Source organism: Microplitis demolitor, chromosome 2 (assembly GCF_026212275.2).
Source record: "Microplitis demolitor isolate Queensland-Clemson2020A chromosome 2, iyMicDemo2.1a, whole genome shotgun sequence".
Classification (NCBI taxonomy): domain Eukaryota; kingdom Metazoa; phylum Arthropoda; class Insecta; order Hymenoptera; family Braconidae; genus Microplitis; species Microplitis demolitor.
Window position 1 is genome coordinate 1,715,231 of NC_068546.1, and position 24,205 is coordinate 1,739,435.

A 24,205-nucleotide genomic window follows, 5' to 3' on the forward strand; every position below is an offset into this window, starting at 1 on the left:
TTTTCATTAATTAGATCTATACAACAAAAATTCGAAATTATTAAGCTGAAAAATTCAAATTTTGATTTTCGAAAAAATTCATTAGATCTGAATTTTTTTCTGAACATATACTAACTTTTGTCATATAAATTATTACGGATAAAATTTAATAAAAAAATGCGAAACATTAAATTATAATTTAAAATTTAAATATATATATATATATACAATGCATTAAATAAACGTATATTAGATTATTATCAATAAACGTTTAAAGTGCAAGCTAATAAATGGCAAATATCTAATTCAAGATACATTTCTAATGTAATTTATAAGCACATATATATACTTTAATTTTATATATTATCTTATAGTTGGAAGTTGAATGTACATAAGAAAATAACTTGCAGACAAGTGGACTTTTACTTTCACTATCAAAAGAATTACGCTTCCATTATAACAACAATAATCCACTACCAACTATATATACATATATATACATTTTTTCTTATATATATATATATATATATATATATTTTTTTTTTTCCTTAATTCTCCAAATTTATTAAATTCCAACTTCAAACTCCATTTGTAGCTCAATGCATGGGTTTAGAAAAAAAGTCATAGAGACCTTTTTTTTGTAAAATTTAATTCTCTACAAAACATAATCAGACACTTTTTTCTCTAAACTCAATAATTTACGAGATATTTAAATTTTTTGTGCCTGCCAAAAAATTGGAAATTAGATATTTTAAATTTTTTATCTTTTTCGCCTTTAACTCAAAATTATGACTAAACTATGAAAGATAGGACAAATATTGACTGAATAAGTTTTGTAGTAAATTAAATTTCCTACAAAAATTAACTGATTCATTTTTTTCATAAACTCAATTGCTTACATGATATTTCAATTTTAAAGATTGTAAAAATTTATCATCACTTTTTGATAAAAAAAATTTTTTTCTAAAGCAAAAATAGATATACTATCATTAATACTTGTGTTGACGTGTGATTAAGGATAAGTGCCCTTGAAAAAAATTTTATCGTTATCTATAAGTCAGACATAACTTTGACGTTTGACGGATTGACGAAACTTTCACTAAAACTTATAATTTCTGCTTAAATGTCAATTTTTCTTAAATTTTAACCCAAGAAAATGACTCACTGATAAAAATAAATTATTTTTTGTCTTTTTACTTCCCTATCTATGGTTCGAAAATATGACAAATTCAATTATGAATCACAAGATGATTATTTTTTGGAAAAACAAAAAATATAATCAAAGTTAGGAATAAACTTTTGGTTGGAATTTAAATCGAAGAAATAATTTTTTTTTTCAGACTAATTTGAATGCTAAATTTTTTAAACTCATTTAAGTTAATTATTTAGACATTGGAGAATTTAAAAAACGTTAAAGAGGATAATGAACCCGGTCACTACTCGTTTATAAGCCGGATTATAATGTCGCGTTTGGCGCCAAGTCGCCGGGAATTTTAAAAAAATCACTTTATATCTAATAGAATATATTTTATTTACTGACGCATATGTTTACTCATTACCTACACAAATCAGTGACTCATACCTGCATTAATTAGCGTACGCTAATTAATTAAATTCATAATTAAATTTAATAATTTTAATATTTTGAGAGATTTAACGTTCGCTGACTTTATAATTTAAATAACTTGGAAACTATTAAAGAAACAGAAAAACTTAATGAGTTCATATTTGTAGGAAATTTAATGCTCTACAAAATTGTATTGATATATTTTTATCATATTTTTGATAGTTTAGCCAGAATCTTAATTTAAAGAACTCGCGAAATATAAGGAAATAGTAAAGTCGTTTCTTTGAGAATTTTCATTTTGAAATCCAAATTATTGACAAACTATCAAAGACACGGAAAAGATTGTATGAGACAATAGTTATTGGAAATTAAATTTCCTGCAAGAAAATGTTTATCAAAATTTACTTAAGTTGCATACTTAAGACGTAATTTTAATTTCGATTTAACGAACGAATTTCAGTTTTGTCGAAAATTTTATGAATTTTTGAAATTGCTAATTTGTGGATAAGAGTATTTTTGAAATTAATTTGGCATAAGAAAATAAAGATGTTGAATTTAACTACAGCCGATAAAAAATCTTTTCATTATGAGCGTAGCTTTGTAAAGCAGCTACAAGAATGCGCCACGGTCTGGAAAGAAGTGATATATTTTTGCAACCTTAATTCTAAGTTACGGAGGAATAACATTGTTCTATCGTTTTTTATATTTTTCGATATATAATGAAAACCTAACCATTTTCCAATCAGCGAGAAGTTGAGGAATAAGATTACGAGCCTCGTTGACAAAAAATTATTGTAATTTTGATTTAATTACCATCGAAAATAAAAAGTCAATGCTATTTCACCTCAAGAGGGGGTAAAAATATCGCACGTTCTGGCAGCACTGATTCCCGGCAACGAGGTATCATTGCATTCTAACAGAAAGTAATGAATTGTTTTCTGCTGCTGATGATGATACTCATAATTTAATCTCAGTGTAATAATGAATGGAGCAAGTGATACCATATATCGGTTGCAACTGAAGAAATTTCAATTACAAAAGATAAAATGGCATACAAAATTCAAATAGTCCTAGCTGTGGACAGGCCTTTAACAGAATGCATAATAATAATTAATTTTCCTTGTATTATTTCCAGATCCAAACCAATGCATCCCAAAAGTGAACTTCCATCTTACTAAAGTTACAAACAAATAGACTTTTGGATACGATTTAGTGGATAGAATTAACACACATACAGAAAAATATACACCAAACACAAATTAATTTGATCTGCGTATAAAAGAATAATAACCTAAAAAAAAAACTCAACGGAATCCAGTTTAGTTTCGAAAAGTATCCTTATTGATAATTATTTATAATTACGAATTGTTTAAATATACTTCTTAATTAGTAACTTTTATAAGTACACTGTTCTTAAGAAACTCCAACAATTACTTTGTATTTACTTAAGACTTCAGATTTCTAGTTATTTTAAATATGTAGTAGTTATGTATCAAAACGAAATCTCCACATGATCGGTGGTTAAAAACTCTGAGATACCACTCTGTATATAAAAATGTTTTCTTGGCGCGGTCCCTCTAGTGGCGAAACCAGCGTACTACTGTCGTAAATTTGTGACTAGGTATACTAGTTCCGCCACTAGAGGGACTGCGCCTAAAAAATATACACCAAACACAAATTAATTTGATCTGCGTATAAAAGAATAATAACCTAAAAAAAAAACTCAACGGAATCCAGTTTAGTTTCGAAAAGTATCCTTATTGATAATTATTTATAATTACGAATTGTTTAAATATACTTCTTAATTAGTAACTTTTATAAGTACACTGTTCTTAAGAAACTCCAACAATTACTTTGTATTTACTTAAGACTTCAGATTTCTAGTTATTTTAAATATGTAGTAGTTATGTATCAAAACGAAATCTCCACATGATCGGTGGTTAAAAACTCTGAGATACCACTCTGTATATAAAAATGTTTTCTTGGCGCGGTCCCTCTAGTGGCGAAACCAGCGTACTACTGTCGTAAATTTGTGACTAGGTATACTAGTTCCGCCACTAGAGGGACTGGGCCTAGAAAACATTTCCGTCTACAGAGTGGTATCTCAGAGTTTTTAACCACCGATTATGTGGAACCCGTTTTGTCACGTATCTACTACATATTTAAAATATCTATGAAAATCTAAACTTAAATGAATACAAAGTTATCGTTGGAATCCCTTAGGATCAGGAATAATCTATAAAGTTAAAATTTAAAAGCCGTATATATATCTGAACTTTGAACCTTTGGTATTTGTGAGACATCCATTTCTTTTCTTCAATTAGCTGCGTTACCCATTGTATGCAGATGTTTATATGCTTCTGTAGTGCAATATTCGCCGAGTTCCGGTATTTTTTCATACAAATAAAATATGAATGATACAAACGTAATATGAATGATAGTGAGTAACTTGAATGTGTTCTTTCATAGTTCTTCTATTCGCTTGTTTATTTAAAATTTTTAAATACGAAATTAACTCTGAAGAGTTTTCAGTAAATGTATTCATTTCTCTTTTTTATGAAATTAAATATTTGTCCACAATGGTTGACCATTGACTCTATGATCAATCTTAATCTTCATGCAAGTTTCGGTTTAATAATATTCGCTCGTACTTGTGCAGGGTCGAAAAAATAACTTCACTAGTATCGTTGAAGTATTGTTCTGACTTAAATATGAAATTTTTAACTTAGAAATTTAAGTCAAAAATGTCAAAATTAAGTTTTTGTTTTGACCTGAAATGCGAAAACATCATATATAAGAATTAGTCAGTATTACAAACAAGTGACGTCAAGAACTTTGAAAAATTATGTCCTGAACTTTTATTCTTGTGATTTTCTTTCGGTTTTTCTTATTGTGATCTGACAGTTTTTAGATTCCATATGTTTTAACTGTAGTTTCAGATCGATAGTTGGATTGAAATCGAAATTTTTCTAAAATCTACTAATAGGGTTGCATTGATTTTCATAAAATTACCACAGCAAGTAACTTAATTAATTAATATAATTTATTTGATTTTTGTTTTATATCCACTGAAATTAACCGCCGATTAAAAATCGCAATTACATATATAATACATGTTGGTACGTATTACATATTATACAAATTTTTTGGTTTTATCTTTATTTTTCTTTTACAGTCGATAAATAAAACTACTAAAAATAGACTCGTCTATTTTTAAAGCGATTACAAATTGCGGGACGTTACATATTTTATTATTTTTTTTTCTAACTATTCGAAGATCTCTTTACTCATCAACTTTATTTTATATATTATAACGATTAATATATTAATATTATTATTAGTAGTAATTTTATTTTATTAAACGCTCATAAATCTATTGATTACATTTGTCTTTATTATAAATATATTAATAATATTTTGCACTTTAGTCTTCAAAAGTCCCTCTAATTAAGCGCGCATATAAAATAAAAAAAGCTACATATTCATATATTTATATACTTTTATCTATAAAATTTATCACATACCGTGATGCAAAAACTTATTAAACGCAATGTATTTTTTTTTTTTTTTTTTTTTTTTTTTCAAAAAGTCATACATATAACGGAACAGGAGTGAAAGGGGGAGGGGGGCAAAACGAAGTATTTGAGGAAATAAAATTCCGGAGACTGAAACACGTTTAATCCTTATTTTTCTGATATTCAAAGTGAACAGAACCAATCAACTGTAATTAAAAAAAAAAAGTTATATTTTTTGCGAGCAAAATGGTACCTCTAAAAAAGGTAAAAAAGGTAATTTTGGAAATTAAATAAACGTGTGAAAAAAATGACTTAAAAAATTTTTTAGTAGCATTTATCACAAAAAAAAGTTATCAATATTTTTGGGCTGACATTTTTGATTTTTGGAAAAATTAAACAACAAAATTCAAAATAAGCCTTTTTTAAAATTTTGGGGTTTCCTATCCCCCGCCCCCTTTTCGGCTCCTTTCTTAATTACTTTATCAAAAAAGATATGAATTTTCTTTATTGTACATAAAAAAAAAAATTGAAAATAAAAAAATTTGAATATTCATATCTTTCTTATTGAATCCGTGACTCTTTATGTATAATGTCATTTCAATAAATTTTTTTTTTGAATATTTTAATTAAACAATTATTGCCAACAATTTGTTTGTTTACACAATTAGTTTTGCATGTATATGGAGTAATCTATGTATATTTGTATATATATTTTGTTTTCATATATTATCATTTTCATTAGTGTCCTAATTCAAATTATAATTCCACTTGATCATTCTTAGTATTATTTTTTGTTCAATTAACTTAAAATCATTATCGGTCTATTCGATACACGTAAATTTGATAAATTTTTTTTTTAAACAGGGTTTTGACTAATGACCAAATTGTTCTATTCAGAGACCAGAATTTGTGTTATTTTTATAAAATCGTTACTAAAGAAATCGCAATGTCGCCAATCCTACTTTAATTTTTTGATTTACAATCCAGTTTATCAGTTACTCCACTGAGATTAATAATAGTAATGTACCATATATATAGATTATATGTATATACAGTAGGGTAGCAATATATTTTCGTTTTTTTTTTTATTTAGAACTCACATGAAAGTTTTTAAATTCCAATCTAAAATTTTTCAAATCAGTTTCAAACACGAAAAAAATCAAAAAAATATTGCCATCCTAATACATATATATGTATATATTTCTAAATAAATTTAAAGGTTATCTTACAACGCAGCTGAGTAAGCATTTAAGCTCCTCCATACCGTAATCTCACAACCCATTTTTTTATTTAATTAATTGATTGATTAATTATCTAATTTTTATAGTTACATTTTCATGATTCAAAAGCATACTATTCAATATATACTATGCATACAATATAATGATCAACTACTCAGACTGAAATATTTATTAATTAAATAAATATACTATTAATTAACAATTGATGATAAATGTTCAACAATGGTAATTGACTTACTAGGGTTCTAGCCGATTCACTAAAAAGCCAAATACACATTTTTAGTGATTTTTGATATGTGCATTTAAAGTTATTATTTTTTATAAAATTTACATTTTATAATTAACAATCTCATCACGTTTTTTTTTTTTTAATATTAAGGGAAGTTTCGGGCAAAATAAGAAGGCCTTTAACCTTATTCAGCAAAAAAATTTTTTTTTTTTTAAATTTCGTACGTTGGGCTGTCCATCTTACCCCATATCTTTTCAAGAGACTTTAGTTCAAAATTCACAAAAAAAATTTTTTTTTTTTGTTAAAAAGTAGTTTCTCATTTTGCCCCACTTTCGCCTATTATTAATCTCAGCGACTTATTCTACTATTAACAATAAATATTACGTGTACCGAATACCGTTAATCTGTAATTTTGATATTTTTTAAATATACTAGTAAAAAACCATTATTTTGATTTTACTCTCTGGCTCTGTAGTTTTAAAATTATAAACTTAATTTAATTATTTATTTACTTTAGGCTAACAAATAATCTGACAGTATTGACTTAAACACGTCCATGCTCCTTAAACATTAATTATTTTAGATCTTCAAAGATTGGCGCCACTTTTTCAAATAATTATTGACTTCTCATTGATCATTAACTTATAAAGTAATTAATAAACTAACATACGGCCAATTAACGTATTAACAAGCCTTAGTGGGTCTAAATTATGGTAATTATCTAATTTACGGTATTCGGAAAAATTGCGGTAATTTTAAGTATAGTTACGGAGATTTACCGTAAGTTTAAGACAATTCTGCGATATGTTACAGTAACAGTCGGTAGTTTAACATAAAATCGTGGTATGTCATCTTAAACGAACAGATTTACTGTAAGATTACAATAATTTACTGTAAAGTGAAGCATTGTACCATTACGACGGAAAAATTAGTGAAATTTACCGTAAATTACCATGTGTTACGGTACTTTATAGTAAATTTTTGTAATTTATCGTAAATTACAGCACGTCACGATAATTGATATGAAATTTCCGTAATTTGTCGTATGTTTCCGCGCGCTCTGGCAATTTATCGAAATTCCCGAAATTTACCGTAAATTACCGTGTTACGATACTTTATAGTACATTTTCGTAATTTGTCGTAAATTACAGTACGTCACAATAATTGATATAAAATTTCCGTAATTTGTCGTAAGTTTCCGCGCGCTCCGGAAATTTATCGATATTCCCGAAATTTTCACATATTTCGGGAATTTATAACAAATTCCCGGGATTTGTCCATAAACTACCGTAAAATACGTCGTCTGCCATAGGGTCACAGTGTTTAGCAGCATAATTTACCGTAACTTAGATCCGCTAGAGAGAGAACAAAATTTTCTAACCTAACAATTAATAAAAAATTTTTTATCACATTTTTAAATTTTATATGCTAACTAATTATAATAAAATCAGTTTTTTTTAGCTAAATTCACTTTTTAATTAACTAGTAAGAATTACTTTAGACTAATAAATCCAAAATTATAGTTATTAGATGTTCTTGAAAATTTTAAGTGAATGTTACAATCCGCCATTTTGGAGCAGGTTCAACGTTAAGGTTTAATGATCAGAAAAAAATTTTAATTAAAATTCTTCAAAAGACTTTTCGATGAAGTTCACTTCTGATTAACCAAAAAAAACTTATCTGAACCTCCTAAATTATAAATTTTAATTTTTATACACTTTTAAAACTTTCAAGCGGGTCTAGTTTATGTCCGCCATTTTGTGATCTCAAATTTCTATTATCACATAAAATCACTCTTAACTAATTACTCAGTAATAAAAACTAAATGTTTAGCTCTAAGCAAAAAAACACTATAGAAGTAATGAGAAGTCAATAAAAATGATAAGTGAGGCATTAAATTTAAATCCTAGCCGAACTAATTGCATTAGTCTAAAATTAACCTGATATTTTTTAGCACATGGCTATTGATAAATGCAAAAAAATCCCTATAGGATTAAATGTATATAATAATAAAGTTACAATTACAGTTAATAAATATTTTTTGGCCACTAGACTTAACGTTTTTTTTATCGCCTATTTTTTAAAATTATTTTGTTTATGATTTTAAGCCGCTTGTTAATTAGGATTCATTTAAAATCGTAAGAATAGTATTGATAATAAATAACATAAAAAACATTATTGTTCGGCAATTGATCTTCTAGGATTGGCAGGAAAAATAAAATCAAAACAAAATAATAAAAAAAATTTTATTTATCGTCTCGTAGAAGAGCCTCCTCGGCTTCCTTTCGTCTTGCCTTGGCTTCTTTTTTCGCTCTCTTCTTTTCTTCTTTAGCCAATTTTTTCGCCTCCTTTTGTCTGGCCTTTTCCGCTTTCTCTTCTTCTTTAATTCGCGCTTTTTCCGCTTTCTCACGTTCTTTTTCTTTCTCCTTTTCTTTTTTAGAATTCTGGACCTCTTGAACTGCCGTCAAAGGCTTTCTCGAGACACTACTCGGTCTTTTTGTTGATGACACTGGAGTTACTGTTTTTGTTGATACTGAAGCTGTCGCGGATACGGAGGATGACGTTGATGATGATGATGTTGGTCTTGATGGCGTTGATGCTTCCGCATTTGATGTCGTCGCAGGGCTACAAAGTGACACTCTATAGCTTGGTGATATTTCCAATTGAGTTACGATTTTCTGTGCGCATCTGAAAATCATTAAATAGTCAATTTTTTATTTTTTGGTTACATCAGTAATGAGTTACTTCAATTTGGACTAAACTATTGGAGATACAGCAAAAATGAATGAATACTTTTTTATAGGAAATTTAATTTCCTATAAGAAAGTTCTTTATCAATTTTCACATAAGTGCAATAGTTTAGCAGTAATTGCAATTTAAAGTTTTTTATAATAGAAAATTGTCGGAAAAATGATGAAATTCGGTCGGAAATTTATGAAATTGCATAAAAATGAGAAAACTTTATACGAATTTATGAAAATGCAGTAAAATTATGAAGTTTGATCGGAAATTTTATGAAATTGTATAAAAATTTAGGAAATTTCATAAAAAATTATGAAAATGCAGAGAAAAGTATGAAATTTTATTGAAAACTAATGAAAATCTACCTGAAATTATTAAATTTTTGGAAATTTCCGAAAAAATATGAAACCATGAAAATTTCATGAAATTCGAAGAAAAATAATGTGATTGCATAAAAATTTACAAAATTTCATAGTTTGTCATTGAATTTCATGAAATTTTCATGACTTCAAATTTTTTTGAAAATTTCGATAATTTCATAGTTTCGGGTCAATTTTCATCATTTTTCAATAAAATTTCATAAATTTTTATCTAATTTCATAAATTTCCGATAAAATTACATAATTTTTCATCGCGTTTCATGAAATTTTCGTGGCTTTAAATTTTTTCGAAAATTTCGATAATTTCATAATTTCGGGTCAATTTTCATTATTTTTTAACAAAATTTCATAAATTATTTATCTAATTTCATAAATTTCATATTTCAGGCCGATTTTCATTATTTTTCATTAAATTTCTCAGTGATTTCATAAATTTCCGATAAAATTTTATCATTTTTCTATAAATTTTCTCTTATTAAAAAACTTTCGAAAATAATTCTCTATACATTAAAAATGTCTTCCACCTTCTATCAAAGTTTGATGGTTTTATTAAAATCTCAACAATAGAGGAGTTAAAATGAACCGGAAAAATGGGATAATATACCTAAGCCTTGTGGAAGCTTTTCCAGCTCGATAATCTCGCTGGAACTCTTTGATCGGTGGCAGTCGACGGTCATTTTTATTATTATTATCACGGTTTTCATCATTATCGTTAATCTGTGGGCTGGGATCCTGGTACTCGTGTATCCTCATTTTCATGGACTGAGTTTGTGTTCGTCTGAAGGTAACACCTGATGGCTGTCTCAAGTGTCGGGAAAGTTTAACAGGAGCACTAGCGGTACTTCCTGCTGAAGATGAGGACGTCGAGGTTGCTGACGATACGGAAGACACGCCAGATATTGAGGATGATCCACTGGCCATTGAATAGAGTGAAGCTGATGCTGGTACATTACCACTAGACCATCTATTACCACTGACACTCCCGCTCGTTCCGACACCTGCGCCCATACTGTACTCTGATGCACTCTGAGGCAGTACCCACGATTTTCCCGACATCGAATACTAAACAAAAATTCATTATTCATCAACTCATCGCTCAACTTTAAATATCTCATTACCTATTAATTTTATCGAAAAATTTTATGATACTTTTTTGTAGCTCTTTAAATTTCCTACAAAAAAGGTCTCTATACATTTTTGCATAAACTTAATACTTAATGAGTAATTAATAAATTTAATAATTAAAAATATTTGTCCTAAAATAACAAAACATAGCTTTTAATTTTTAATTGATAATAATTCAGTATCTATTGATTTTAGGAAAAAATTTTATTAGACTTTTTTGTAGCTCTTTAAATTTCCTACAAAAAAAATCTCTATACATTTTTGCATAAACTTAATACTTAATGAGTAATTAATAAATTTAATAATTAAAAATATTTGTCCTAAAATAACAAAACATAGCTTTTAATTTTTAATTGATAATAATTCAGTATCTATTGATTTTAGGAAAAAATTTTATTAGACTTTTTTGTAGCTCTTTAAATTCCCTACAAAAAAGATCTCTATACATTTTTGCATAAACTTAATATTTAATGAGTAATTAATAAATTTACTAATTAAAAATATTTGTCCTAAAATAACAAAACATAGCTTTTAATTTTTAATTGATAATAATTCAGTATCTATTGATTTTAGGAAAAAATTTTATTAGACTTTATTTGTAACAAATTTAAAGGGCTACAAAAAAGGTCTCTTAATATTTTTGCATAAACTTAATAGTTTCAGAGTTATATTGAGATATTTAATAAAATATTGACTTACATCACGAGGAATAAGCGTTTGTTTTAATCGTAAAATTTTAGCTCGACAGATGACGCATCTTAGGGGTAACAGTCTTTGAGAAACGGCCATCTGTATTGTTTTAACAAAGCATCGTCTGCATAAAAAATTACATGTTTTAATATACATAAATATATAAAGTATTAAAATATAACAAAACTTTTTCTTGAACCTCAAGAAAATTTTTTAATGGTTTGCAATTTGGAGGTTAATTTATAAATGCATATGTATATGCATAAATATATATATATATATATATATATATATATATATATACATATATATTTGTATAAAAAATGGGTAAAAATATTGATGTTATTTGTTACAATGTAGGAATAATTATAATAATTAGCAACTTTTTAAACTATTTTGTTACCTGCAAACCACACGATGACCACATGGCGCTGTTTGCATGGTCGCTCTTGCGTTTACGCAGATGACACACTACAAAAAAATGATAATTTTTTTTATTATACTATTATTCTTATATTTATATATAATTAACAGCTAATTGTTAACGATTCATTTATTTTTACTGCCCAAAAAAATACTCGTGTTACTCAAATTTTTTTTTTTTTTGAGAAGGATAACATTTGAAATAATTTAAGAGCCATTTGTTAATTTGCATTTATTTTTATTGCCACTACATTTTTAATGTACAAAGTGTTATTTATTATTTATAGTATTGTGTAGAGTGCAATCGTGATCATATTCAGTGGGAAGATGTTCTCTTTGTTGAAAAATTAGTGGATTTTAGTATTATTTTGGACCCGATGGCGGACCTGATGGTGGGCCTGACGGTGGGCCTTGTGGTGGCGCTTGCGGTGAACGACCCATTCTTCTACCCTTGTTCATTTCTGAAAAAATGGAATAAAAATAAAAATTAGAAATTTTAAAAAAAGCAATTACTCAAAATTACCAATTCTTGGGATCACATTTAACACTACATTGAGATACGCAATCATTGACTTTTTTAGTCCATTGGCCTGATACCTGAGTCCCTAAAATTTTAATTAATAATATGTCATAAATAATATTTTTTTTTTTAGAAAATTTTAGAGGTTACTTATTGTAAGAATTAATTTTTTCTTGTCGAATATTTGATAATTCGATTTCACCCTCCATCTTACGGCAGTTTTTTTTTCAAATTTTTTTTGAAATTTACAATTTATGGATTTTTTCTCGAATTACAGTTATTCATAAAAAATAGTAATTTTTTAAAACTATCCTTGTAACCATCCATCTCACGGCAAAAAATGATTTATTAAAAGCACAATTTTGAAAGTAACCAATGTCTAGTATTTTTAAAAAATGACAATTAATGATCAACGAAAATAAAAGGCTTTTCACTTCCTTCCATCTTACGGCAATGAATAATTTTTTTTGGTTAAAATAATTTTTAAATGTGGCAACTATTGATATTGCTGAAAAATTATATTCTTCTTTCCACAACAATAGTGAACTGCGAATTTTAAGACATTTAATCTCTACCGTCCATCTTACGGCATCAATTATTTTTAATACTTCCGAAATTCGAAAATTATTGGAATATTCTCAAAATGCTATTGGATTAAAAAAAATAGAAATAGTCTTCCGAGAGGTCTCTCTTCGTCTTCCATCTTACGGCAATAATTTTTTTTTTTAATAAATTTGAAATTCAAAAAATGTATTAGGATATTTTTGAAGATGCTATTGAATTAAAAAAAGGCTAGTCTTTTGAAAGTTTTCTATTCGCCTTCCATCTTACGGCAATAATTTTTTTTTAAATAAATTTGAAATTCAAAAATTATTAGGATATTTTTGAAAATGTTATTGAATTAAAAAAAGACTAGTCTTTTGAAAGTTTTCTATTCGCCTTCCATCTTACGGCAATAATTTTTTTTTTAAATAAATTTGAAATTCAAAAATTATTAGGATATTTTTGAAAATGTTATTGAATTAAAAAAAGGCTAGTCTCTCGAAAGTTCCCTATTCGCCTTCCATCTTACGGCAATAATTTTTTTTTTAAATAAATCCAAAATTAAAAAATTATTAGGATATTTTTGAAAATGTTATTGAATTAAAAAAAAGGCTAGTCTCTCGAAAGTTCCCTATTCGCCTTCCATCTTACGGCAATTTTATCGAAAATCTAATAAAATAATTTACCTTGAGTACTGTCGTATTGTCCACTGAAACCTCCAGCATAATAAACCTGAGGTTCAGCAGCGAGCAATTGGTCAACGCTCCTCTTTTTCTGACCACCTCCTGCTCCACCACTCATTCCAGCACCAGCTTGCGCTCCAAAACCAAATCCAGCTTTCGCTCCCATACCAGCACCAGCACCCCCAGAACCACCACCAGCACCACCTCCGATTTCTCCACCCATTCCAAATCCACCACCGAATCCAGCGCCAGCACCACCACCTCCACCTGGCATTCCAGGAATTCCTGGCATTCCAGGCATTTGTGCAGCCTAAAAAAATATAATTCAAATTTAAAAAATAAAAATCTCAATCTAAATAATTAAGGAAAAAACTACTTACTGCCAAAGCAACTGCACAGGCAACAACAAATGCAATTGTCAATCCGTTCATGATCAAATTACTTGTGATGATTCGTTGACAATTGTCGTGTCTTATATACACAAAAATTTTTATTATTTGCGATATATTTTTTTATAAAATACGCAGTCATTGTATAAGATTGATATCTTTGTTATTATTCCCCGTATTACTATTATTTTTTTTCTAATTATTTACAGGACCTTGAGTATTATAATTTAATATCCTGGCTACTGACAGGAAATTCACTTTTGACGATTAAATTATTTCGTGTCAATTATAATTAATTAGCGAGTGACCGACACTCGAATGATTATTTTCAATATCGCATTACGTTTGTGTAAATAAATACAAAGATACTTTTTGTTTGTTTTTTGTTACTAAATTAGTGTCTCATGTTTTTTCAAATTTGATTATTTATTTATGTAACAATATTATTAATTATTAAGCCAATGATTTTTAATTTAATTATTTTTTACCGGGGACAAATAATTTAATTATTTGAATAATGTTGTAAAAATAAGTTATTTAATCATTGGAAATTTATAAAATAGAAAAAATGCTCAAAATTTGAGGATTCTGTGCAGAGTCAGTGCGGATTGAGCTTTGAGTCACTCTTGAGTCAGTGCGGATCAAGCATTGAGTCACTCTTGAGTCATTGTCTACTTAGCCCGGCTTCAGTACAAAGTTAATTCGTTCACAATCTAGATTCTGTGCGGAGTCAGTGTGGATCGAGCTTTGAGTCACTCTTGAGTCAGTGCGGATCAAGAATTGAGTCACTCTTGAGTCAATGTCTACTCAGTCCGCATTCAGTACAAAGTTAATTCGTTCACAATCTAGATTTAGTGCGGAGTCGGTGAGGATCGAGCTTTGAGTCACTCTTGAGTCAGTGCAGATCAAGCTTTGAGTCACTCTTGAGTCAGTGCAGATCAAGCTTTGAGTCACTCTTGAGTCATTGTCTACTCAGCCCGGCTTCAGTACAAAGTTAATTCGTTCACAATCTAGATTCTGTGCGGAGTCAGTGTGGATCGAGCTTTGAGTCACTCTTGAGTCAGTGCGGATCAAGAATTGAGTCACTCTTGAGTCAATGTCTACTCAGTCCGCATTCAGTACAAAGTTAATTCGTTCACAATCTATATTTTGTGCGGAGTCGGTGCGGATCGAGCATTGAGTCACTCTTGAGTCATTGCGGATTGAACTTCGAGTCACTGTTGAGTCAATACTTACTCAGTCCGGATTCAGTAGAACTTAAATTCGTACGCAGTCTAGATTCTGTGCGGAGTCAGTGCGGATTGAGCTTTGAGTCACTGTTGAGTCAGTGCAGATCAAGCTTTGAGTCGCTATTGAGTCAATATAGATTCAGCCTGGATTCCGTACAAAGTTAATTCATAGGCAGTCTAGATTTCGTGCGGAGTCATCGTAAATTGAATTTTGAGTGAATGATGAGTCAATACGGATTTCAGAAAGACTCGGGTGGAGTCAATGCGGATTGAGTGCGAAGTTTGTGATTCATTTTTTATGTAATGATTTAAAAATAAACTTTACTTTAATTTGAGATATTTTTGCAAATATTTCATGCAAATATGGGTGAGGTAAAATGGTCATACAATTATTGAAATCAGTTATCCGTAAAAAAATCTCCAGATCACTTTGAGAGTACAAAGTTTTAATATATAATTTATTTAAATATCAGATATAATAAATATAAATTTTTTTGTTAAATAAAAAAAAATTAAAACAAGGCATTTTTCAAAATGCAATTATTTTTATTGCCATGTACAGAATTTATCAAACTTAAATATATAACTCAATGACTCGATTTAGTGATAATAAATCTTTATATAAAAATACATCATACATCATATATCAAATATATCAGCGAAAGTCATAACGAACTTTTCAATTTCTCCATATTTAATAAATCAAAATTTCCTCCCCATATCTTCTGGTCCTTTAGGTCGTCTCTGAGGTGAACGTCGTCCTCTAGCGCCTCCAGCAAGACCTAAAAAAATATATGACAATATTAATCATTATCGACTTTCTCAAAAAATATACTTCTTATAATATCGACCTTGCATATCGTTATGAATTTTTTCCGCAAATTCGATAAAAAAAGTTTGAAGTTCATCTTCTAAACTTCTCCTTTGTCTTGACCCCTCATTCATATCAGATTCTCCTCCACCTTGACCACCAAATCCACCACTCACTTGTCCATCAGCTTGACCACCCATTCCCCCTTGACCACCTTCTGGACCTCCCATCCCACAAGGAGGAGGTGGTGGACCTCCCATCATACCATGAGGTGGGTGAGGTGGACCCCTCATACCACCAGGTCCTTGTGCAATCTTTATAAAATTATCAATTCTTAAATATAGAAGCTCTCCGTACTGATGACCGAGTGGTGAAATAGTAAATCTTTTTATAAAATATTCATAAAAAAGGTCAAGTGTGTCGGGGGTAACAGGCATCATAATAAAAGTGCCCGGGTAAATAAATTTCAAACCAAAATAATAATAAAATTTTTTCTCGAAGACAAAATGCTAAGGTAGTGAACGGAAGACTGAAAATTAGTTCTGCCGAAAAATGACCGAAATTAGGCCTAAAAAAAAAACAAAAATAGGCTGACTCAAGTTATCGGTTAATTTTCGGTCTATTTATCAGAATGATAAAATTTCGGTGCGTTTTCGACCTTTTCTAAAAAAATTCTATGGTTCGACGTAATTTCGAGCTTTTTGACTAAAGTTCTATAATTTGGCGTAATTTCAACCTAATTTCTAACTTTTTCACTAAAATTCTATAGTATGGCGTAATTTCGACCAAATTTTGGTCTCTTTAACTAAAATTCTAAGTTAGGCGTAATTTCGAACAAATTTCGACCTTTTCTACAAAAAATTCTATGGTTCGACGTAATTTCGAACTTTTGACTAAAATTCTATAGCTTGACGTAATTTCGACCAAATTTCGGTCTCTTTAACTAAAATTCTAAGTTAGGCGTAATTTCGAACAAATTTCGACCTTCTCTACAAAAAAATTCTATGGTTCGACGTAATTTCGACCAAATTTCGGTCTCTTTAACTAAAATTCTAAGTTAGGCGTAATTTCTAACAAATTTCGACCTTTTCTACAAAAAATTCTATGGTTCGACGTAATTTCGAACTTTTTCACTAAAATTCTATAGTTTGGCGTAATTTCGACCAAATTTCGGTCTCTTTAAATAAAATTCTAAGTTAGGCGTAATTTCGAACAAATTTCGACCTTTTCTACAAAAAATTTTATGGTTCGACGTAATTTCGAACTTTTTCACTAAAATTCTATAGTTTGACGTAATTTCGACCAAATTTCGGTCTCTTTAACTAAAATTTTAAGTTAGGCGTAATTTCGAACAAATTTCGACCTTTTCTACAAAAAATTCTATGGTTCGACGTAATTTCGAACTTTTTGACTAAAATTCTATAGTTTGACGTAATTTCGACCAAACTTCGGTCTCTTTAATTAAAATTCTCAGTTAGGCGTAATTTCGGCCAAATTTAGTATTTTTTACATAATTTCGGTTAACGATTTTAGACCGAGTGACCATAGGGCCATGTTACCCCCTTACTCTTCTCTTTATCAAAATTCGAGTATTTTTCACACATTAAATAAATTAATAAATATAAAACTATATAAAATACTTACCGCTAGAGCAATTGTACAGCTAACAATGAATGTAATCATCAATCCGTTCATTTTCAAAAAACTGATATTTTTCACAATTATTCTGTCTTATATATACAATGATTTTCATATACTTAAATATATATCCACATATATTTAAATTATGATGACTAAATAATTCATTTCATGTAACAGTTTTTTTTATATTCATAATTATTTCGCTTTATATATATATAGACATATATATTCGTTAAAAAAAAAAAAAAAAAAATAACAGGAAATGTAATTAAATTTTATTTTTCGCCATTGAGTTTAATAATTTATGAGTTAATTCTCGAGAAACTTAAACAATTATTTGTTTTAAAAAAAAATAAAACAACGCGAATATTATTATTTATGGGCAATTTGTTTTATGTAATAAGTATATAATTAAAATGTATTTAATAATTCAAAACTCACTTCGTCTTCTTGTGAGGAAGCCAGCTCGGGTTCATTTTCTTCTAACTTGGTGAGTAGTTTATCCTGAAACAAAAGTCATTAATTTAATATTTAGAAAACTTATAAATCAATAATATATATCTATGTATATATATATGAAGGTTAGTTTAAATTTGTCGAAAACAATGAGGTAAGTTGGTTAGTCTAGGCAGTCAAGTTAATTTTAATTTTCAAAAAAATTATTTTTATAATCATGACCCATTTTACCCCCAAGTTAGTTTTTTTCTAATTTTCAATAAACAATTCAAATACCGAATACGAAAAAAATTTTTTTTTATTTTCAATTTGAAATCGGGTTCAAATTTTCGGCGTAGAAAAAAATAATTTTTTTGGTGCGAAAAAAATTTTGTATGAAATAAAAACAAAAGTTTTATTAGAAACTCTTTTTTTCTGAGTCATTATAAATTTATGAATAAAAAAAATGATTTTAGGTCGTAATACTTGTGTCCCGTATTGCCCCAGATTCCTATTGAGTATTTAATTACTGGTATAATTGCGGTATAAATAGAAATATCGTTTCCAGAAAGTTTGCAACAAGTAATCGATACTCGCAGTTGATAAAGTCTCTTTCACTTAACGTCAATGAAATTAACACACTTGAGTTCTAATTTTATAATTTGTGGCTAAAAATAACATTAATGAGTAAGCGGTTATTTTAACAACTAAAAAGCTTTTTAACTTTTAATCCCACTTCAATTATGTATTCCCAATACTCACAACTCGGCTCAACTTTTGAGTTTTCATTATTAATTTAACCCATCGATTCAAAACCTTCTAGCTTCTAACCTTTCGATTTATAAAATTTATGATCTAAACATTTTTTATAGAGAATTTAATTGCCTACAATTTTGTACTCTTTCATTTTTTTCGTATCTCTAATACTTTAGTCAGAATTTTCATTTTAATTTTTTCCAAAAATTAACAAATTTTTTTTTTTAACCAAAATTCCATATTTACTCAAAAATTATCTACCGCCTAAAATATTGAGTTTACGTAATTTTTCATTGATACCTTTTTTGTAGGAAATTAAATTTCCTACAAAATCATATTCGACCATTTTTTTCGTATCTCCAATACTTTGGTCATAATTTAAATTCAAAACTAAAAACAATGAACTTCCATATCAATAATTCCAAAACCAGAATCATAATTAAATATTTGATATTTGTCAACAAAGGATCAGAGCTTAGTAGAGATTAGCAGCATTATTTGTTTCAGAGGTAGTATTGCGAACTGTAATGCGGTACACAGCAGTGATGAATCTCTGGTGCATTTGCGCTAAAACTTCCAGAGCATGAGCCAGTTTCTGGCTTAGCTCGACGTGTATATTACGTTCCAGTGCACTTTCCACTCTACTCAGCTCTGTACAGTCAAACTGACCTCGATATTGAAAACTACCCTCTCTGTCCATGCCAACGGTACTCTACACATAAGCCAAGTCTTTTGTCCCCAGCTAACTCAACGATTGTTTTCTCTTTTCAACTCTTTTTTTAACATTTTTTAAAATAGAGTTCTGTTCAATTTTTTAAATCTATTTTTAACCTCAGATTTAAAGCGTCAATTAATTACAATTGCGATCTAATTGATGTTCGAAAAAAAATTCAAAAATCCGAGAGCTGGGATCGAACCTACGATCTCCCGTTACCAGTTCCAGAATCAAACCTTTACCCCGCGGGCTCTGTTGGCAAATTTAAAAACTAAAAATATAAATAAATAATTTTTTAGACGACAAACTAAAGAACAAACGAAGCTCCGTTGATTAAAATCTCGGTGTGCATAAAAAAAAAAAAATCTAATATTTCTACATGACGGTCGAATTTAAAAATTGAGATCTGCCGGGACAGGGAATGAAAAAAAAATCTGTCTGAGAAATGAGACAAAAAAAAAGTTTAAATTTATCTGTGTCGGGGACAGATCCGGCGAGTGTGAATGGTGGGGATATTTTGCGCATCATCCACCTAATATCTGACAAAACCACCCCAGGTACTCCAACTACCTCTGACCCAGATACTCTCTAGTTTCCAGCATCAGTACCCCATCTCCCATCTCCCATCTCCACTATCTCTATGTTTCTATTTCCTACCCCCACTCCTACGCTTACTCTTATCCCCTTCGCTCTTATCATCTTTCCTCTTTCAAACCCCCACCCCTTCTATATTTCCCCCCACTCCGTGGACTAAACGTATACATTTACGCTGTTACTGTATCTGAGTCCATACTGAACCCACACATCCCATGCTACGTGTCATTGTGTCATAACATGTGTCATATGAGACTTATATCATCTACAAATATATTCATATATATTTGATATATAATATCTTCAAATAACAATTCCCTCAGTAGCATTTTATTTTATTTTCATGAAAAAAATTAGTTTTCTTAATTTACATTTTCTAAAATAAAATTAAAAATTTTTTGCCGCGCTTTTTATTAATAATGGGAGGAAATTTAAATTCTGTGCTTAGAATTAAAATTGTGAATGAACTACTAAGTTTATGAAAAAATATATTGAATAGATTTCTGTGGAAAATTTAATTTCCTACAAAATTTTATTGAAATGTTTTTTTTTATAAAGTCAATACTTCAGTAGATATTTTAATTTTAAGATGTAAAAAATATATTGAATAAATTATTTTTGACACTCGTTACTTTTTGGACTTAAATTGTGGGCAATATTAAAGATATGAAAATATATACAAGATATAGATAGCGCTTACCATTTGTAATGTCCCTGGTAAGAAACTTATTTCAGAGGTATTGTGTTCAAATTTTTAAAATAATTCTGACAGCAATTCTCTTCACTTAAATTTTTTAACGAATTAACGTTTTATTGAAAAATTTATATTTATTGACAAATTACTCGAAAGAAAAAATTATTATTCTTGAAATTATTAAAATTATTATTCTTTTTTAAAAAATAAATATATCGTTCTTAAAATAAAAAAAAATGGCAAAAACATTCGACAGAACTATGCCAAACTTTTTGAATGAATTTTCAAATTTGAGCCAACATGTCGATCCAACAAGTAAGTATCGTGATAGAAATTTATTATGAAATTAAAGTCCAAAAAACCAACGGTGACTATTGGAAATTCAAAAGTCGTACATTTAAATAAAATAACATAAATTTTCATAATTTTCTGCGCTGACTGATCAGAATCATAGGCAGTACTTTCCAAACGGTCAGCTGAAGCTGCAAAGAATAATAAATGAGAGAATAGAACAAAATGGCTGATCAAAGAAAATTTGGAAAATAATGAATGAAAATAAATAACACTGAGAAAAAAATTTTCTTCTGACAAATAAATTTCAGTTATTACAACAAAATAATTTGATTTCCCATTGCCAATCATATATTTGGTTGTTTTAAATAAATATTTTATAACCCATCATTAAAAAAAATTATTAGAAACAATAAAATATTTAGTGAAGACAACTACGCGTTAAGTAGCAAGCATAGAATCAAATTTATTGCATGTAAAGTTTATCAAGTATGCATAATAATACCGGAGAACCCGTCTTATAAATGCTTCAAGTTTTGAATATAATAACTCATATATAAGTGTCTTACTAGGGACACACTAGAACTGGTGGGCGCGATCTAGTGGCGAGCACTGAACTACTCCCGCTACTGCTGCCTAGCACCATAACATCATAAATCAATAATCATTAGGTTTTGATATATATTTATTAGAATGAGCTAGATTTGTCTATTTTTAAAAATTATCGTAATATTTTATCAAACATCGAAAAATAAAAAAAAAATTTTTTTACAACCTATTCTTAGTTATTTTCTCTACTGGACTAACTTACCCCATTTTTCTACTACTAGTAATTAAATATTTTCACATAATACAAAAAGTTGTGTGAACTATGCCTCATTTTGCTCTCTTATTTTGCTTCGTTTTCTTACATATAAATATATATTATTCAGGATCTCTTTCGTTGCGCTCACTATTAATATAATAAAAGTAAAATGTCTTAGTCGAAAGTACCCGAGTGTAAAAATATTTAAACTCTAATAAACACAGCATGTTGAAAGATGTAAACTATATATATTTATAAAAAATAGAAAAAGTTACAAACAAAAAATAGCAGCGGATCTTTTAAAGAGATCAGTAAACATAAGTCTAGCGAGAACAATCGATTGCATTCAGTTTACCGTGAAACATCGATCAGTTAACTTATTTCTCTTTATTCTGAAACTCATCTTAAATCTTCGTTTTTTAAAATTTTGTGAAAAACAGTGCTAAAATTTGTAATCCATTTTATGTTTATTGTGTTAACTACATATATATAAAAAATGATATCTTCATTAGTGGCGTCAATGTTTTGCCGCTTGATTGTAATACCGAGAGGTAATTTTGTTTGATAAAATAATTATCCATTGAAACTTTTAATTTTCTGATGTTTTAAAGTGCAACTGACTGTGAAGCTGATGAAAATTTACTGAAATGAAAGTTGTTTCACGAACCACAAAAGAATCTAATGATTTATGTCGTTCAACAAACCAGAAGCCATTTAATTTTATTATTTTTTTTTTTTACATAAATTTTTTGAATAAAATCTAACTACTGTTTGAATTCAAAATAACTTGGTAATTATTGAGTTTACAAAAAAATTGAAAGAATACTTTTTTGTAGGAAATTAAATTTTCTATAAAAATGATTTCATATATTTTTATTGTATCTCTGATAAATAACTAGTTATTTTAATTTTAAAGTATAAAGTTTTCAATTATGATAAAAATTAAAATCCCTTAGAAAATTTTTTTTTAAAATTCAATTTATGACAAAACTATCGAAAATCTGACAAAAACATATGAATACTTTTTTGTAGGAAATTAAATTTTCTACAAAAAAGTATTTATTGAGTTTGTCCGGAAATTCAATATTTAAAAAAATATCGTAAGTCAAAGTAGGAATTCAGAATTAGCCTTTTGATAAATATTTAAAAACTATTTTTACATTTATATATATTTTTATCTAAATATATAAGGAGTTATAACATAAAAATAAAATGGCAGTTAAGCTTGACCTTAAAGAATCGTAAATTAGACCCGTTTTCTTAAGAAACGGCCAATTTACTGCCTCTTTTTCTCTTATTTATTTACGTTTCCATTCACTCTATTATTTCCGACCTGCCTTCAAGAGTAAACGATCCAATTAATTTTTTTTATCATTTAAAAAATTATATCAATATTACTTAATTAATTTTTTTTCGTTCACCAAAAAATTATTTTCCTTTCGTTAAAAAAATTTACATGAAATTTTTGAATTATTCGAAATTAGAATTTATGAAATTTTTATTAAATAAAAATTATGAAAATATAAAGCTGATGATTATCATATATTATTAAAATGTTGAATTTATCGAACGTGAACTAAATGACCTGATTTAAAAATTTGATTACAGTTGCTGAGTCTAATATTTATATATCACCATTACCGACTGGTACGTGCGCATTTTGTTGCTCAATGGATTTAAATCGTGATATTCAGTATCATCTTTATACGAGGTATTCCATTAGCAAAATTGCATTTTATAAATTAAGCTGATTAAAATATAAAAAATTTACTCGATACACAGAAAAAAAAATCTCTTGACTTCTTACTCTTATAAAACATGAATCGTTTAATACACATTATATTTTTTTAAAAATTACGCGGGAATTTTTTAATTATTTAAAAAATTAATATCTATGTAAAATAAAATTTTTATAATGTATTGAAAATTATTATTATAATTATTTATGAAATTTTACTACGATACGAACTTCTAAAAGTCCATGAAAACATTCATTTATAAGAATTATTTATTTTTTTTATTTGTTGCCCTGACCGGGATTCGAACCCTGATCCGTCGCGCGTGAGTTCTACCCTCAGGCCAACGCTCCGTAGTCTCGTTTAACTAGAGATGAATTATCGAGTAAGGTGTATTTAAGTACTTTTTGCCTATTCATTTATTTGAATTTTAACATTTAATGACAAATTAATAAAGTTCCAGTTGTTAATT

General features: G+C 28.3%; 3 protein-coding genes across 3 annotated transcripts in view; all 3 read right to left on the reverse strand.

Annotated features, from left to right (window-relative positions):
* Nucleotides 1-5,160: 5,160 nt before the first annotated feature.
* The window catches only part of LOC103573467 (putative uncharacterized protein DDB_G0271982), a 34,450-nt gene continuing 15,405 nt past the window's right edge, over nt 5,161-24,205 (reverse strand). Inside the window, exons 3-7 of the mRNA XM_008552576.2 lie at nt 18,149-18,211; nt 11,872-11,939; nt 11,478-11,592; nt 10,258-10,715; nt 5,161-9,219 (exon numbers count right to left, since the gene is read on the reverse strand). Coding sequence (XP_008550798.1) covers nt 8,778-9,219; nt 10,258-10,715; nt 11,478-11,592; nt 11,872-11,939; nt 18,149-18,211 — 1,146 coding nt within the window. The 3' untranslated portion in view covers nt 5,161-8,777. The remainder of the gene's footprint in view (nt 9,220-10,257; nt 10,716-11,477; nt 11,593-11,871; nt 11,940-18,148; nt 18,212-24,205) is intronic.
* Nucleotides 12,121-14,095, reverse strand: LOC106693196 (holotricin-3). Its single transcript, XM_014439706.1, has 3 exons — nt 14,018-14,095; nt 13,641-13,947; nt 12,121-12,352 (listed from the first exon to the last, which is right to left on the reverse strand). Exons 1-3 carry the CDS (start codon nt 14,066-14,068, stop codon nt 12,255-12,257), a joined length of 456 nt encoding a protein of 151 aa, XP_014295192.1. The 5' UTR covers nt 14,069-14,095; the 3' UTR covers nt 12,121-12,254.
* On the reverse strand, nt 15,789-17,789 carry LOC103573466 (uncharacterized). The gene is made up of 3 exons (XM_008552575.2): nt 17,711-17,789; nt 16,107-16,380; nt 15,789-16,037 (listed from the first exon to the last, which is right to left on the reverse strand). The coding sequence occupies exons 1-3, from the start codon at nt 17,759-17,761 to the stop codon at nt 15,958-15,960; spliced, it is 405 nt and encodes a 134-aa protein (XP_008550797.1). The 5' UTR covers nt 17,762-17,789; the 3' UTR covers nt 15,789-15,957.